Genomic DNA, 18,216 nt, shown 5'->3' with positions numbered 1-18,216 from the left:
GCTCAAGTGATTCTCTTGTCTCGGCCTCCTGAGTGGCTGGGACTACAGGCACCTGCCACAATGCCCAGCTAAGTTTAGAGACAGGGTCTTATTCTTGCTCAGGCTAGTCTTGAACTCCTGAGCTCAGGCGATCCACCCATCATCTTGGCCTCCCAGAGTGCTAGGATTACAGGGGTGAGCCGCCATGCTTGACCCAGACATGGATTTTCTTAGAGAATTATATTTTATTCTGAAGATAGTGGGCAGTAATTGAAATTTCATTGATGAATACAGTATCATTTGTTGACTACTGTGGGCCAGGACCTCTGCCAGCCACTCGGGTCATCCCTCGTAAGAGTAAAACACAGTCATAGGCCGTCACAGCCCTGAGCCACAGGTGAGGAACAGACGTGCACCTGGAGTGCAGAGGGATGGCCAGGAGGTGACTGGTTTACATTTTAGAAATCTGGCGGTTGTGGCACATCCTGCTTATGCAGTATGCTGAGTTTTAGGAGTTAGTGTCTGGGGCGGCGCCTGTGGCTCAGTCAGTAGGGCGCCGGCCCCATATACCAAGGGTGGCGGGTTCAAACCAGCCCTGGCTGAACTGCAACAACGACAAAAAAAAAATAGCCGGGCGTTGTGGCGGGCGCCTGTAGTCCCAGCTACTCGGGAGGCTGAGGCAAGAGAATCGCTTAAGCCCAGGAGTTGGAGGTTGCTGTGAGCTGTATGATGCCATGGCACTCTACCAAGGGCCATAAAGTGAAACTCTGTCTCTACAAAAAAAAAAAAAAAAAAAAAAAAGAAGTTAGTGTCTGCAAAGCCTCTGGGAGATGCTAAGTGTTCCCTTTTTGTTCCTAAAACAACAGGAGACTGCTCATTCCTCACATTGCTGTGGGAGGTTGTAGGCCTCAGCTGCCCTTAAGGGAAGAATCTTGGACTGTCATAAGAGGGGAGAAGGAGAAGAGAGAGTGTTTTACTCCCTCTGAATAAGCTGTTCCTTTTCAGAATAGCATCACCTTGGCTTGGCACCCATTGCTCATTGGTGCTGGCCACATACACAGGGGCTGGCGGGTTCGAACCCAGCTTGGGCCTGCTAAAGAACAATGACAACTACAACAAAAAAATAGCTGGGGATTATGGTGGGCGCCTGTAGTCCCAGCTACTTGGGAGGCTGAGGCTAGAGAATCGCTTAAGTCCCAAGAGTTTGAGGTTGCTGTGAGCCGTGATACTACGGCACTCTACCAAGGGCAACATAGTAAGACTCTGTCTCCCAAAAAAAAAAGCATCACCTTTTGATAACATTTAAATCTTATTTGAAGGATCAAAATATATCTTCTTATTGGCAGAGTCCTAAGGACTTCGAGGCTGATTAGAGAGTAAGAAGCAGTGTGTTGGGTGGGTCCTTTGTGATAAGAGAGGCCAAGATTTGTGTGTTTCCAGGAGCTGCTCCCTTTATTGATTCTGGCAGCTTGTAGGAATAGGGATTTGGCTGTCAAAACCCACATTAGGGCCAGGGAAGGAGAAAAACTGGACTCCTTCATTCTTGCCTTTTTAATGTGATCTATATAGCATTATACCCTGGAGTGAGCACCAGCCTGGAATTCTGAAGATTGTAATCCACTTTCCAGTCTTCCTATCAGCAGTAGCATAGCTTAATTAGATTTCCGCTTTCGGTGTCTCCTACTCTCTACCTTTCTCATTGCCTGCTCCACGTGTAAAATAGAGAAAATCAAATGTATGCTGTCCACCTTCCATTGCTCTCCTGAAAGATAAGATGACTTCTGTGGGAATACTTGGAAGTGGGTTATTCATGCGTTGAAAGCATTTTTTGGCTTGGAATATAATAATGCATACAGGAGATCTTTCCTACTCTCAGAGAGCTCTTGGCCTGGTAAGAGCAACAGACTGAAAAGAAACATTACAAATGCGACAAGTGCTGTGGTTGGGCTGTGTTCTGAGGTCCTGGGACACAGAGGACCTCCAGGCCTTTCTCCTTGGTGCTAGTGAATAAAGCCCATTTTGATTCTCACCTGTAGGTGAGCCAAGTCTTGTCAGGATCCAAGCAACATTGCAGACAAAGATGGTGATATCTGTTACTTTGCAAATGCTTTCTCTTTCCTGGATATTTCACATTTCAAATTTGGCATAAAAATGAAATGCTGTTCAGAATCCTATAGCCCACCTAAAAGAAATGTGGGAGCAGGTGTTTGTTCTTCTATCTTTACTGGAGCTTAAAGCTCGTAGACCACTATAAATGTCATGGCTTGGTGTCGAGGTGCTATCCAGAGGTGCAGAGGGAAGAAATGTATAATAAATTCAGGAGTCTTAATTGGATTTTGCATTGTACACGTACATCCTTTCCAATTTTAGCCTTTCTGCTGATATTTGGACCTTTTCTGGAACTTATCTGTGGTTCTCTGCAGATAATGGCACCTGGACACAGCTGTGGCTTGTCTCAGACTATCATGAGCACGGCTCCCTGTTTGATTATCTTAACCGGTACACAGTGACAACGGAGGGGATGATCAAGCTGGCTCTGTCCGCTGCTAGTGGGCTGGCACACCTGCACATGGAGATTGTGGGCACGCAAGGTGAGTGGGCCAGCCTCAGAGCGGGGAAGCGGGGTAGGCTTCCAAAGGCTGTACCATCCTAATTTAGTGCCTAGAACTAAATCTGAGAAAGTTGGGACCTGACTATCTAAAGGAGGAAGATTTGAGATTTGAGCTTGGCATGAAAACAAGAGATGTCTGCGGGGTGTCCTCTTCACCTGTCTTTTGAACTCGCTCAGGAACTTTATGATGTCAGTGGTCAGTTGTTTGTCAATTGCTATCCTGACACAGCTGTTCATTACCAAGGAATAGTCATCCCAGAGGCCCACATTGTGCATGCAGAAGAATGCAGCTATGGGGCTGGGCGTGGTGCACACAGGGCGCTGATAGACACTGTGCTTTAGCCTGGGCAACATAGTGAGACCCCATCTTTAAAAAATCAAAATCAAACAAAGAATGAAACTAAAAAGATAAACCTACACAACAGGAACATCAGTTTAGCAATTTTACACATTCATTGTTGGGCGTAGCTGGCTTGTTAGTTGATCAGACCCTGAGCTTTACTAATCTAGGAAGGTTTTCCTCAAGGGAAAAAGACCTTGAGCTTCACTGCCTGTTGACTGTAATGTGGAGAGCCTGGTCTTGCCCTAGTGGCAGGTGTGATCCCTGGTGCCTGGTCGACCAGGGCACTAGGTAGCTATTGGTGTCCATGAGAGAAAACCAACCCTGAAAGCTGGGTCCTTCTCCTAACCTTCTGGTGCTGAGAGTAGTCCTTCTCCTTGGGCCTCTTTGGTTCTGATACTAGCCAACCCAGCAGCTTCTCCTAGAATCCTCACAATTCCTTTCCCTGAGCATACTAAGCACTTTCAGGGAAAGTGAGTAACAGTAGTATCCATGCTCCAGCAATAGTAGCTAATATGCATACACTTCTGGGTCTTTATATTCACCTGTATCGGTGCACTCGTTCCTCACACCACGTCCATGAAGTAAGTGCCCTCATTCTGATTTTATAGATGAGAAGATCAAGGTACAATGGGTTGTCACTTTTTCAGGGTCATAGGGTTAGTGGAAAGCAAAGCTAGGGCTCAAATCCTTTGTGTGTTTTTTTTCTTTTCCCTGTTAGGGAAGCCTGGAATTGCTCACCGAGACTTAAAATCAAAGAATATCTTGGTAAAGAAAAATGGCATGTGTGCCATCGCAGACCTGGGCCTGGCTGTCCGTCATGATGCAGTCACTGACACCATCGACATTGCCCCAAATCAGAGGGTGGGGACCAAACGGTAGGAAAGGCTGGGCCTCTGCCCTTACTGAAAAGCTTGTATTGAGTGTCCCATGTGTGCCCTTTCCCATATGTACAGGAGAAAGAGGTCTAGAAAAGGGAGGCAAGGACCTTGTTCTCACCCCACTGAAGGTTCAGTTGAAAAACCAATTCCCCACATGAGAAAGCTACACAGTTGCATCTAACAAATAAAGTGCTAAGAGCATAGCTCTATAAAATGGAATAGGTGTTGGTGGTATTTTGTGGGGGGAGAGAAGGAGTCTATGGAGCAGGATTTAGAGGGGTGGTAGACACCAGATTTGCCAGCCCAAGGGTTGTGCAGAGAGGGTGGAAGGAGACTGTGTGCTCTGCTTGAGGGTTGGTAAGAGCAGGTTTGCCGAGCTGTAGCAGAGGGGATCCAGGTAGGGTGGGGGCACTGTTAGGATTATGGGCTTCCTTCTCATGTCATAGACAAGTAGAGTAAGAAGTAAGAATTGTGGGGCGGTGCCTGTGGCTCAGTGGGCAGGGTGCTGGCCCCATATACAGAGGGTGGTGGGTTCAAACCCAGCCCTGGCCAAACTGCAACAAAAAAATAGCTGGGCGTTGTGGCAGGCACCTGTAGTCCCAGCTACTCTGGAGGCTGAAGCAAGAGAATCGCCTAAGCCCAGGAGTTGGAGGTTGCTGTGAGCTGTGATGCCATGGCACTCTACCAAGGGTGATAAAGTGAGACTCTCTCTACAAAAAAAAAAAAGTAGTAGTAAGAATTGTGATTGCAAATGGACTGCCAGTTAGAAATGAAACTGCCTTTTGATAGAATGAGAAAGAGGGGATCTGTTCTCTGAACCTAAATGAGTTTTTTTTTTTTTTTTTTTTTTTTGAGACAGAGTCTCACTATGTTGCCCTCAGTAGAGTGCCATGGCGTCACAGCTCACAGCAACCTCAAACTCCTGGGCTTAAGCGATTCTCTTATCTCAGCCTCCCGAGTAGCTGGGACTACAGGTGCCCACCACAACACCCAGCTATTTTTTGGTTGCAGTTGTTTAGCTGGCCCAGGCCGGGTTCAAACTTGCCACCCTCGGTGTATGTGGTTGGCGCAGTAACCACTGTGCTATGGGCACTGAGCCACTAAATGAGTTTTATTAAATCACGCTGCTCCCTTCCCTCCCTTCCTTCCTTTATTCCTTGCTTGTTTTTTTTTTTTTTTTTTTTTTTGACAGAGTTTCACTTTGTTGCCCTCAGAAGAGTTCTGTGGCATCACAGCTCACAGCAACCTCAAACTCTTGGGCTTAAGCTATTCTCTTGCTTCAGCCTCTCGAGTAGCTGGGACTACAGGCATCCACCACAATGCCCGGCTATTTTTGTTGTTGTTGTTTGGCCGGTCCGGGCTGGATTCGAACCTGCCAGCTCTGGTGTATGTGGCTGGTGCCCTAGCTGCTGAGCTATAGGAGCCTTTTCTTTCTTTCTTTCTTTCTTTCTTTTTTTTTTTTGAAAGGTAAATTGATTTCAGGTTAATATAAGACTATAAACCACCGGGTCAAAATATTTGATTTTGTCAGGTAGAGTCCCTTTTGTCATTATGTCCCACACATAAATGGTGTGTCCAACACCCCCACCCCATGCCCATTCATTGAGAGCACCCCAACCCCTTCCTTCTCCCCCCCAACTTGAAATGAGTTTTTCTCCTATGTGGGCATGCATCAGACTGTCTGCAGGCTTCCTATTAGTATTGAGTACATTGGATACTTTCCCATTCTTGTGATACTAAGAATAATGTGTTTCAATTCTATCCAGGATATTACAAGAGATGGGAAGTCACCATCTTTTTATGGCTGAGTAGTATTCCATAGTGTGCATGTACCACAATTTTTTTTTTTTTCTTTTCTTTTGTAGAGACAGAGTCTCACTTAATTGCCCTTGGTAGAGTGCCGTGGCGTCACACGGCTCACAGCAACCTCCAACTCCTGGGCTTAGGCGATTCTCTTGCCTCAGCCTCCCAAGTAGCTGGGACTACAGGTGCCCGCCACCACGCCTGGCTATTTTTTTGTTGCAGTTTGACCGGGGTGGGATTTGAACCTGCCACCCTTGGTATATGGGGCTGGCACCCTATCCACTGAGCCACAGGTACTGCCCCACAATTTGTTAATCCATTCCTGAGTTGATGGGTGTTTAGTTTGTCTTCGCATCTTGGTGATTGTAAATTGAGCTGCGATAAACAATCTAGTACAAATGATTTTTTTCGATTGCAGCTACAGAGATAACAAAATGTGGGGCCTGAGATGATTCCTGATTTGTTGTGAGGACAGGGTGACTATCAGTCACTAAAGGTGACACTGACCTCCTCTAGAATTAGTTTTCCCATATCCAGGCACTATTAGCACTGACCTTTTCTTCTTCCTTTTCATTCTTTTTATTAAAAAAAAAAAAAAAACCATTTTCCCCCCATATATCTGGTCAGGCATGGTGGCTCAGACCTATCATGCCACTTTGAGAGACCAAGGTAGGAGGATCACTTGAAGCCAAGAGTTTAAGACCAGCCTGGGCAACATATTGAGACCCCGTATCCACACACACAAAAATTTTTTTCTACAAAAATTTAAAAAATTAGACAAGTGTGGTGGCCTGTGCCTGCAGTCCTACCTACTGCAGTCCTCAGGGAGGCTGAGGCAGGAAGATCACTTGAGCCCGGGGGTTCAGAGTTGTCGTGAGCTAGGATTACACCACTGCACTCCAGCATGAATGACAGAGCAAGACCCTGGCTCTTTAAAAAAAATTTTTTTTTTCCCCACATGTCTGCCAAGTCAGGTAAGATAACAGAAGAAGTTCAGAATGAAATTTAAGCAGGGTGCGGTGGTTCATGTAATTCCAGCACTGTGGAAGGCTGAGGAGGGAGAATTGCTTGAGCTCAGGAGTTTGGGACTTATCTGCACGAGGGTGAGACCTAGACTCCTAAAAAAATGGAAAAAATCCCAGTGGCTTCCCGAGGCTGAGGCAGCAGGATGCTCACAACCCAAATCTGAGGTTGCCGTGAGCTATGACTCCATTGTTCTCTGCTCAGGGCCATAGGGTGGGACTCTGTCTCAAAAAAAAAAAAAAAAAGAAAGAAAAGAAATTTAAGTTCAACTTAACACTGTAGCTACATTCAGTAAAGTGAAAGACCCCAGTAGCAACCACATTTATATACGGTTACTGCCCATGTGACCCACAGTACAAGGACTTCTGCCAGGCGTGTTCAAATAAATCTTGATGGTTAAAAATAGAGGTACACACAAGAGTAACCTAGTATTGCCACGTCTGTGCCGAAGTGTTCAGATTCCAATATAAAACGTGGGAGTTTGCAATGAAGAGATGTGTTCACTTCCTATTCCTCAAGTGACTTTGTGGGTGATGCTCTCTCACATTCAGAGGCCTCTGAGTCGATACTTTGATTTAGAGATACCAATCAGGGCAGCGCCTGTGGCTCAAGGAGTAGGGCGCCGGCCCCATAAACCGGGGGGTGGCGGGTTCAAACCCAGCCCCGGCCATAAACTGCAACAACAATAACAAAAAATAGACAGATCATAATTTTCTGTGTGTGACTGTGTGTGTTCTGCTGTTGCAGATACATGGCCCCTGAAGTACTTGATGAAACCATTAACATGAAACACTTTGACTCCTTTAAATGTGCTGATATCTATGCCCTCGGGCTGGTATATTGGGAAATTGCTCGGAGATGCAATTCTGGAGGTAACTTGCTTTTTTTCTCCCTTCTCTTGCTCCTGCCTCCCAATTCCAGAATGCTGGATCACCCCAGAGGCTGGCACTTTACTGCTCTTTCTTTTTCCAACCTTTTGGATGCTGCTATCAGAGCCTGAATCAAACTTAGGGTTGTCATCAAAGCGGGGGAGTCTTGGAGGCAGCTGTGCAAGGGGGTGTTTACTCCTTGGACCAGCTTGTTGAATGGTGTTTCTCCTTGTGGTAACCATTCTGTAGTCTCATTTGGCTTTAAACAAACACACTGTTTTTATTATTCCATGGATGTGGTGGAAATGCCCTGGGTGTGATAGCACGGGCTTAATGTGGAACTGTCCTTTATATTGGAGGCTGTATGTTCCAACACACTGGCTTTCAAGGCACTTTCCTGGGGAACCCTGGTGTTCCATCACTGAAATAATAGTGGTAATTTCTAAATTTGCAAGTTATGCATAGAAAACATTTTCTCAAATGAGTTTTTTTTCCCCTTCTCATAATTTAAAAAAAAAATGCTCTTTTTTTTAAAAAGTGGCATTTGTAACTTCTTCATGTTAGAATCCAGTAAAAGATAGTTTCAGATTCAGCAGAAAACACTTAGTATCACTAGCTTTGTATATCAGTGTTTTAGGATAATCTCCAAGTATGCTGCCATATGATCAAATTCAGGAACCTCTAGAGCTCTGCTATAGCTTTTTCTTTCTAATGAAAAAAGATTCCAAGGTGGTGGAAGTGATTGAATTAAAAAGAACTAGTGAGGTGGCACCCGTAGCTCCGTGGGTAGGGCACCCGTTACATACACTGAGGCTGGAGGGTTCGAACCCAGCCTGAGCCAGCTAAAAAAAAAACAATGACAACTGCAACAAAAAAAAAAATAGCCGGGCATTGCGGCAGGTTCCTGTAGTCCTAGCTACTTGGGAGATTGAGGCAAGACAATCTTATAAGCTCAAGTTTGAGGTTGCTGTGAGCTGTGACGCCATGACACTGGGTGATAGCTTGAGATTCTGTCTCAAAAAATAATAATAATAAATAAAAAGAACTAGTGAGTCTTCTAGTGGAACCTTTTTATATATTACTACCCTCATTCTATCTATGATATGTTTGGTAAGATCCAAATTATGGGGAAGGTGCCCAGGTATTACTTAATGGAATTGGACTGCTTCAATTTTGATCAGAATATGCAGATAAACCAGACGATAAAAATCTCCCAGTTCAAATCTGGGTGTCCCCTCAAAAAAAAAGAAGACCTACACACACACACAGCACTCTGTGAGGACGAGGCAGGCAGATTGCCTGAGCACATGGTTTAAGACCAGGGTTTAAGAATGAGACCCCATCTTTAAAAATAGTCAGGCATTGTGGTAGGCACCTGAAGTCCCAGGTACTTGGGAGACTGAGGCAAGAGAATCGCTTGAGTCCAGGAGTTTGAGGTTACTGTGAGTTGTGATGCCATGGCACTATACTGAGGGCAATAAAGTGAGACTCCGTCTCAAAAAAAAAAAAAAAAAAAGGAAAGAAAAACCTGGTCACATAGGTGAATAAATTCCTTCTTTTTTCTCATGACATCCAGAATTTGGGGCTAAGTATATAATATTAACATTTATTTGCCACCTTGATTTTGCTAGTTACATATATTAACTAGATTTCTTTTTTAAAGTGAAACTTCCCCTAATTATCTATTTGGTTTCCAAGATACAAAGTTTGTGCAAGAAAAATACTTGATTCTTTTTATTTCCCACTTTTTCAAAATGAAGTCTTTCCAAAATAGTACTTTGAAAAGGTGACTGAAGTTTCTTTTTTTTTTTTAATTATAGTAGAACCTTCATAGCTGACCACCTCCCTAGATTGCCCACCTCCTTAAGTTGACCTACTTTTTTTTTGAGACAGAGTCTCACTGTATCACCCTCAGTAGAGTGCTATGGCGTCGCAGCTCACAGCAACCTCAAACTCTTGGGCTTAAGCAATTCTCTTGCCTCAGTCTCCCAAGTAGCTGGGACTATAGGCGCCTGCCACAACGCCCCGCTATTTTTTGTTGGAGTTGTCATTGTTGTTTAGCTGCCCCAGGCTGCGTTCAAACTCGCCAGCCTGGGTGTTAGGTGGCTGGTGCCGTAACCAACTGTGCTATTGGCATTGAGCCAGTTGACCTAATTTTTATTTACCAGACATGTACTGGATGTGCCTATCAGTATAGTAAGCCTAGTTCCTTTTTTTGTTGTTGCCCTGGGGTGGAGTGCCATGGCTTCATAGCTCACAGCAACCTCAAACTCCTGGGCTTGAGAGATCCTCTTGCCTTAGCCTCCCTAGTAGCTGGGACTACAGTCGGCCATCACAAAGCCTAGCTAGTTTTTGTATTTTTAGTAGAGATGAAGTCTCACTCTTGCTAAGGCTGGTCTTGAATTCTTGAGCTTAAGCAATCCACCCGGGCCTTGCCTCCCAGAATGCTAGAATTACAGGCATGAGCCGTCACGCCTGGCAGCCCTTGCCCCTTATGTTGACCACCTTCGTATATTGACCAGTTTGTTGTAGTTTTTTTTTTTTTTGTAGAGACAGAGTCTCACTTTATGGCCCTCGGTAGAGTGCCGTGGCCTCACACAGCTCACAGCAACCTCCAACTCCTGGGCTTAAGCGATTCTCTTGCCTCAGCCTCCCGAGTAGCTGGGACTACAGGTGCCCGCCACAACGCCCAGCTATTTTTTGGTTGCAGTTTGGCCGGGGCCGGGTTTGAACCCGCCACCCTCGGTATATGGGGCCGGCGCCTTACAGACTGAGCCACAGGTGCCGCCCAGTTTGTTGTAGTCTTTAGGTGATCAACTTACAGAAGTTCTTGTTTCTAGGGGCAGCACCTGTGGCTCAGTCGGTAGGGCGCTGGCCTCATATACCGAGGGTGGCGGGTTCAAACCCGGCCCCGGCCCTGGCCGAACTGCAACAAAAAAAATAGCTAAGTGTTGTGGCGGGCGCCTGTAGTCCCAGCTACTCGGGAGGCTGAGGCAAGAGAATCGCGTAAGCCCATGAGTTGGAGGTTGCTGTGAGCTGTGTGATGCCATGACACTCTACTGAGGGCCATAAAGTGAGACTCTGTCTCTACAAAAAAAAAATACTTGTTTCTATTGAAGTTATTGGTCTTCTTGTTACTTAGATGCTTTTATCTTTGATCAGTTAGGTTTTCAAATTTTGTTGGCTTTTTTTCTTTTTCTTAAAGGGAGAGAGGGTCTCCTGTCAACCGAGGCTGGAGTGATGCAGCAGCACAGTCATAGATCACTGCAGCCTTGAACTCCTGGGCTCAAGTGATCTTCTGCCTCAGCTTCCTAAGTGTAGTTAAGACTATAAGCATGCACCCCATTCCTAGCTAACCTTTTAAAAACTTTTTTTTTTGTAGAGACAGAGTCTCACTTTATCACCCTCGGTAGAGTGCCGTGGCATCACACAGCTCATAGCAACCTCCAACTCCTGGGCTGAAGGGATTCTCTTGCCTCAGCCTCCCGAGTAGCTGGGACTACAGGCGCCCGCCACAACACCCAGGCATTTTTTGGTTTGCAGTTCAGCTGGGGCCGGGTTTGAACCCGCCACCCTCGGTATATTGGGCCGGCACCTTACCGACTGAGCCACAGGCGCCGCCCTTAAAAACTTTTTATAGAGATAGGCTCTTGCTAAGTTGCCCAGGAGGCTCAAACTCCTGGCCTCAAGCAGTTCTCTTGCCCTGTCCTACCAAAATGCTGGGATTACAGATACGAGTCACCACACGTGGCCGAGTTGGTGCCTTCTCACAGAATCCGAGTTGTCTGACAGTTTCTTTGTTTTTTGGGTATGCTCAAAATGTTCCTGGCTACTCTTGTGTAGTTCTTATCCCATAACTAGAATCAACCAACTTCTTCAAGGAGCCCTAGTTTAGCTTAGTGGCGTTTACAGATCACAGTGTGGATGTTGTCGTTGGGTTTTGAATAATCTTCATTCTTGTAATAACTCAGATAGATATTTTCTTTTCTCTCAGGAGTCCATGAAGAATATCAGCTGCCGTATTATGATTTAGTGCCCTCTGACCCTTCCATTGAAGAAATGCGAAAGGTCGTGTGTGACCAGAAGCTACGTCCCAACATCCCCAACTGGTGGCAGAGTTATGAGGTAGGAAATGTCCTTGCCTCCTGTGGCTTTTCCATCTGCCTTATTTCTCTAGCTTAGAAAAAGCTTTCTTGATAATGGGGTCAGCCTCCAAGGGGTAGTCCCTGGGAGCATCAGTTATTATATACTGTTATACATGTATACTATTATACACTGAGCCCTTTGGGCTACGGTCCCTTGTCCTGGATACTAAGGGTACCCTTTGGAGTTGACACAGGACACAGATAAAGGAAGTGGTCAACAGAGACAAACAAAACTTTTTTTGGAGCTATTTGACATGGCAAACTAGAAAAATGGCTCTGGAGCCCTGGAGATGCACTGAGCTTGGTAAGGAGAGTTAGGAAGAGGCACACTCAGCGAGAGCATGTACCTGTGAGGGGAGTGGCCTTTCCAAAAAAACACAGAAGGAGGCAAGAGGGTGACAGGTGAGATGGGGGTGGGAGTAGGATGGAGAATTTGAATTTAGAAGAGTTGGGAGATGAAATGGGAGGGAATAGATGAAATTTTATGGAAATAATTGAAAGGAAGACAGATTTACAACATTCTTGCTAATCATAGAACTCTGGAGTCTTCACGTCTTCAGAGGCACAGTGTCTGCCTGGCTAAGTGCATGCTGGCCTCCTTTTCATGTCTCTGCTTTGCTTATTTCTTTTACTTTTTTCCTAATTTTATTGAGGTATAATTAATATAATTAAGTTGTAGGACATGCCGCTTTGATATACATATACAGCAAAATGATTACCACACTGCAGTTTGCTAATGCATCTTTCACCTCAGTCAGTTGCCTTTGTGTGTAGGTGAGAGCAGGAAGAGCTGCTCTCTGCAGACTGCAGATACAGCCCAGGGGTGCTGACTGTTATCGCCTGCTTTCCATTAGAGCCCCAGGGCTTACTCAGTAATAAAATGGAGAAAGGGTGGCTCTGCTTTTAAAGAGCATAACCACTAGAGGGCATCTTAGTTCACATTTTACCTGATGCCTTCTCATAGCCTAACTGAGCAGCATTTTTCAAAGTATTCTTCAGAACCCTCAGGGTAGGGTTTACTTCAGAGGATAAGGGTGAGGCTAAAAGAGCTGGTCTTCAGCTTCACCTTTCCCTTGTACCTGTACAGCCTGTCACTTAAGGTAGGAAGAGCCAAGGGGAAACTTAGGAAGCATTTTCCCCAACTCAGTCGATTCGGGCAGGGGGGTTCCCCAGACTCTGCACTGAGGGGAGGCAGCAGGGAAGTGACCAAGAGCCTAGGGACCAGACAGGCTTCTCCAAGGCATTGTTGATGGCTCCTGGGTCTCTCTGTGCAGGCGTTACGGGTGATGGGGAAGATGATGCGGGAGTGTTGGTATGCCAACGGTGCAGCCCGCCTGACTGCTCTGCGTATCAAGAAGACCCTCTCACAGCTCAGTGTGCAGGAAGACGTGAAGATCTAACCCTGCTCCCTCTCCCCTACGTGCACCTCTGGGCAGCAAGAACTACATTCAGCTGCCATGTTGAGCGTATGATGGAGGCCTACCTCTTGTTTCTGCCCAGCCCTCTGGCCAGGAGCCCTGGCCTGAAAGAGGGATAGAGCCCGGGAGACTCGTTCACTCCCATGGTGGGTTTGAGACACAGACACCTGTTCTATTTACCTCCTAAAGGCATGGAGACTCTGGGAGCGAATTGTGTGGAGAACTCAATGCCACAGCTCAACCTGGTTGTAGTGGGAAGTCCTACAAAGCCTGTGCATCTGGCATATAGCCAGGAGTGCTGAAGGGGTGGCCAGGGCGGGGCCAGGAGGAGCTGAGCCGTTGCCAGTGCTGAGATGTGCTGAGGGTTTTCCTCCAAGGACCAGCCCACAGCACACAAAGGTGACCCGGAGGAAGTGGAAGTGCAGCCCCTTTCACAGGCAGCTCTGAGCCACGTGCTCCCTCCTCCTTCATATGGACCCCGGAGGGACTGCCAGTGGAGACCTAATCTGCTGCCTGTCTGTCAGCGTGTGTGCATGGCCAAGGTGCGTCCCCGTTGTGCCTGGTTCGTGCCACGCCCTTACGTGTGTGTGTATGTGTGTGTCTGTAGGTGCGCACTCACCTGCTTGAGCTTTCCGTGCATGTGCAGGTCGGAGGTGTGGTTGTCATGCTGTCTGTGTGTGCCGGTGCCTCTGCTGAACAGTGAGAGCATCTAGTTTCCCTGGTGCCCTTCCCTGGAGGTCTTCCCTCCCCCCACCCCAGCCCCTTATGCCTCAGTGGTACTCAGTGTCCAGCAGGCTACTCTGCTACTCTGTGTCAACACAGCTCTCCTCCTCCATTTCAGACTGTGGAACCAAAGCTGGCCCAGTTGTCCAAGGCAGAAGAGGTTTTTGGGTCAAAATGTGAGGGAGGGGCAAGGGTTGGCAGGGAAGGAATCTTGGCAAGTGTTGGAAGTCTTGGTTGTGGTCAGTGTCAGCCGCAGGAATGATCCAGCCCACCAGCATCATGCTAAGCACCATTGAGGAAGGGCCAAGAATGTGAAGCTAGGTCTTGGGACTCAGATTGGAATGTCACATCTGTCTTTCACATCCCAGATTCTGGAAACAGCATTGTATATTTTTGGTGGTGATGGGTTTGGGGTGGGGAAGGGAAGAGTGGGGAGGGTCTGGGGCGGGAGGGGCATCTGCATGGGTCCTCTTACTGGATTACCTGATCAGGGTGGAGGGAAGAGAAGAGATTCACACCCACTTCAGGTCCCTACTAAGGAGCAGCCTGCGCAGAGCATGTCGCTTAACTGAGGGTCAGACTTAAGGAAGTCTAGAAGCGTGGCTGTGGGTGGTGATTTGGTCAGCCTATCTTAGGAAAATAACTTTGAAGCCATAACTTTTAACTGGAGTGGTTTGATTTCTTTTTTTAATTTTATTGGGAGGGTTTGGATTTTAACTTTTTTTTTAATATTGTTAAGTTTTTGTAAAAGGAAAACCATCTCTGTGTGATTATCTCTCAATCTATTTGTTTTTAAAGAAATCCCTAAAAAGAAAAAAAAAAAAATCCTCTAATCGAACGCACATAGCTCAGTCACACTGGAAATGTTTGTCCTTGCTCCTCAGCCTGTCCCCACTCAGCAGTGAGGTTCCTCTTTGCCCTGGGGGCTCAGTCTCTCGGGCATGCAACCTCCAGCCTCCACCCCCATTTTGGGAGCAGCTTTTGCTCCAGGGCCCTAGTCTTCTGTGCATTGTCCAGCTGGTTGCACCCTCTCCAGGCATTTATTCAACAGATGTGTACTGAGAGCCTGCTGGGTACCAGGCACTGTGCCAGGCGCTGGGAATACATCTGTGAACAAGACAGGCTTGGGTCCTGCTCCCAGAGCACTGAAGAAGGAGCTGATTCAAGTAAGTGGGTGCCTGTTTTGAGACCAGAAGACTTCATAATTGGTTCTGAGACCCTTTTGAGCCTGAATTTATTGTTCTTATAGAAGACCACTGAAGAAAGAGGAACCCTGCCACCCACTGCAAAGAGACTGGTGGTGGACAACAATGCCTGGGGTTAGAACCCCAGGTGAGACCCAAAATAACTGCATTCATTCTGAGCCCCCTTCCTACCCCCCGGGGAGGGGCATTCTGTGTGCAGCCTTAGAGCATCTCTGCCTCCAGCCCAGCAGGTCCTGCCAAAGTCCTCTCCAGCCCTCAGTCTCCCCAGTGCTCCTGCCTCTTCTCTTTATTTGCCTGATGTATTGCTTCTTTCCTTGCATTAAAGGAGATCTTCCTCTAACCCTTTGGGCCAATTTACTGGCCACTGACTAATTTCCCTTCAATACCACTTGTGTCATTAGGGGGCCCTTCCTTCCCCTGCTGACCTCCCACCTGCCCACCCTGCAGCAGAGCCTCGGCAGGTTATAGGTGATGGTGGAACTTAGACTCCTCTACCTGGAGTCTAAACTAGCCTATGATGTCTGCCAACACATGTCCACCCAGCCACTCCTCAGGTGGCCCTTCTGCCCTTACCACACAGGTAGTCCAGCTCCTCCACCTTTGGGAAGATGGAGCAGGTTTAGGGGAGGCTCCTGTACCTGCCCTTGCCACTCTTAACACCAAGCAAGAGCTGGGGAGAAACTCAAGCCGTGTTTTGGCCCCCCGAGGCTAACCCTGATCCATAGGGCTACCTGCACCTCTGGATCCTGGGTTCACAGACCAAGTCCAAGCCCGTTCTTATGTCGCCACTAAGGCCCCCGAACGGCGTTCTCGGTACTTCTGTTTGTTTTGTACATTTTATTAGAAAGGACTGTAAAATAGCCACTTAGACACTTTACCTCTTCAGTATGCAAATGTAAATAAATTGTAATATAGGAAATCTTTTGTTTTAATATAAGAATGAGCCTGTCCAGTTTCTGCTGTACATTATTAAAAGTTTTATTCACAGAGCTTTCCTGGTACCATCTCTCTTCTGTATGTAGAATGACCGCCCAGCTTTTGTCAGGACAGCTGGGGACTGGGTGTATGAGGTAGTGCTTCTACCCCCCTCCGCCCACCCCCCACCCCCCCGGCTGGGGATGGTGTCCATGCAGAGATCACAGTCAGCGGAGGTGCTGATCTGAGCAACCTGGGGCTTCCTGAGACTTGCTGTGTGGTTCACAGTGGGAGGGAACCTGGGACACACACTGTATCCTTCCCTTGGGCTTTGTTGGAGTCTGTCTTCCAGTGCTTTTCTCTATTCACTAAAGAGGACCTTGCTTCCAGCTCATCACATGCTATCGTGTCTCAGAGGCATGGCCCCCCTCAATTGTGCTTCTCTCCCTCCTAAAATTAGGAGTCTTCACTGGTGACTGGTGTTTTCAGTGCATGGATGGACATGAATGTCCTTTATCTCCAAGCTGAAGGGATCTCAAATAGCAAGTCCTAGAATCCTTGTGTCCAGGTTAGATGGGACCTGAAAGGTCCTCTAGTTAACTGTCAGTCATTCAACTGCCCTGCAGCGTTCCTGCCAAGTGGCTTTGGCCTCCTGCTCTAGTACTTAGGACAATAGCAGGCCATGCTGCTCAGTAAGAGGTTTTCCTTCTGTAGAGCTAGAAGCCTCCCTGTGACTTCTACAGAGTTTGCAGAGCAGTTATGCTCACTTCTCTCATAAGGTCCCTTAAAATACTTGAAGGCAGCTGTCATGTTATGAATCTTCTGGCAAAGCTTTGAATTTCTTCAGTTAATATTAGCAAATACCAAGAACTCACTGTGTGCTAAGCAGTGTGCCAAACTTTGCATTACATATATTAACTGCTTTAATCCTCAAAACCATACGAAGTGGCCATTATTATATTCTCTTTATGGATTAGGAAATGGGAAATTAGAGAAGTTAGATAAATTGCCCAAGATCAACTGGATCATGGATGGAAAAGACCTTGGGTCAAGGATAGTGACTCTAGACCACAGCCCCTTCACCACACTGCCCTGCCTCATGGTTCCACGTTCTTTATCCAGGCTGTCTGCTCTCCTGAACGTAGCTAGAGTTTGAGTATTAACTAAGCACACAGACCAGAATGGGGAATCCTACACTGCCCAATACCTGCAGATCATATCCCAGGACTGCACCTCATCTCTTGGTGAAAATTGAGCTACCTTCTCTTTCATCCTGTACACATGAAGTTGGTATTTTGAACTCAAGGGCAGGACCTTATATTTTTACCCTATTAAATTTCACTATAGAACCTGCCCATTGCCATAGCCTGTCATGATTTTTAAATTCTGATTATTATCCTGAGTTTTCTGTTGTTCTTTTTTTTTTTTTTTTGCAGTTTTTGGCCAGGGCTGAGTTTGAACCCGCCACCTCAGGCATGTGGGGCCGGTGCCCTACTCCTTTGAGCCACAAGCACTGCCCTTTTCTGTTGTTCTTAACTATTTGAAACTGTTGGGCTGGAGAAAATCAACTTACCTCTAGAAATTTGCTTTGAATTTGGCATCTGTCCCAGTAATCTGATCAACTGCTAATTGTTGCTGTGTTCTAGACATAAATCTATCCACAAAGGTAACAACAGAAGCAGCCCGGGTCTCTAGCTGAATTATCATCGTGGCTGCAGCTTCTATGGCAGGACGGGCAACATGGTTGCTAGTGAATCTCAACACAGTTTACATGAAGGCCCTTTACACCATCCTGTGAGTAATCAGCCATCTTGCCAGGCACGGACCTAAAATTCACTAGGCTATGGATTGCAGGCTCAACTTTACCATTTTGAAATCAGAGTGGCAGCTGTTCCAGTACCTCTTTCTGTGTCCTTGAAGGTTACCAATAGTGTTTTACGTGTTTAAGCCTTGTGACAAAAGACAACTGACTTATTTGCTGCATTCCTTTAGTTTTTGTTTCAGACGGTTTAAATTTCTATCCCTCAAGCCATATGTCTTTTGAACTTCTGTAGTCCTGAGAACATGCTTGCCAAATATAACCAAAACAAAATCAGGGATAGTAGTGTTCAAGAGACTGACTGAGGAACACAGGAGGCATGCCCAACAAAGGTGGAGGAGGGGAAAGAGTGCTTTGGATCTAGCCAGGAATGGTGTTATTAGTGTTCTCCAGAGAAACAGCACCAAAAAAATGAATGCATATACTGATACAGGTTTATAGAGAGATTTCATTTTCAAGACTTGACTCACGGTTATGGGGATTGG

The 18,216-nt window shown here is 46.5% G+C and overlaps 1 protein-coding gene across 2 annotated transcripts in view; it reads left to right on the top strand.

Moving 5' to 3' along the window:
* Positions 1 to 15,986, top strand: part of ACVR1B (activin A receptor type 1B) — a 43,072-nt gene extending 27,086 nt beyond the window's left edge. For both annotated transcript variants that reach the window (XM_053556402.1, XM_053556403.1), the window contains 5 exons: positions 2,403 to 2,570; positions 3,652 to 3,808; positions 7,385 to 7,509; positions 11,501 to 11,631; positions 12,926 to 15,986. In XM_053556402.1, coding sequence (XP_053412377.1) covers positions 2,403 to 2,570; positions 3,652 to 3,808; positions 7,385 to 7,509; positions 11,501 to 11,631; positions 12,926 to 13,051 — 707 coding nt within the window. In that variant the 3' untranslated portion in view covers positions 13,052 to 15,986. The remainder of the gene's footprint in view (positions 1 to 2,402; positions 2,571 to 3,651; positions 3,809 to 7,384; positions 7,510 to 11,500; positions 11,632 to 12,925) is intronic.
* The last annotated feature ends 2,230 nt before the right edge of the window (positions 15,987 to 18,216 follow it).

The sequence above is a fragment of the Nycticebus coucang genome, chromosome 12, assembly GCF_027406575.1.
Source record: "Nycticebus coucang isolate mNycCou1 chromosome 12, mNycCou1.pri, whole genome shotgun sequence".
Taxonomy (NCBI): Eukaryota; Metazoa; Chordata; class Mammalia; order Primates; family Lorisidae; genus Nycticebus; species Nycticebus coucang.
Note: the sequence above shows the minus strand (reverse complement) of the source record. Positions and strands in the feature narration are given on the sequence as shown.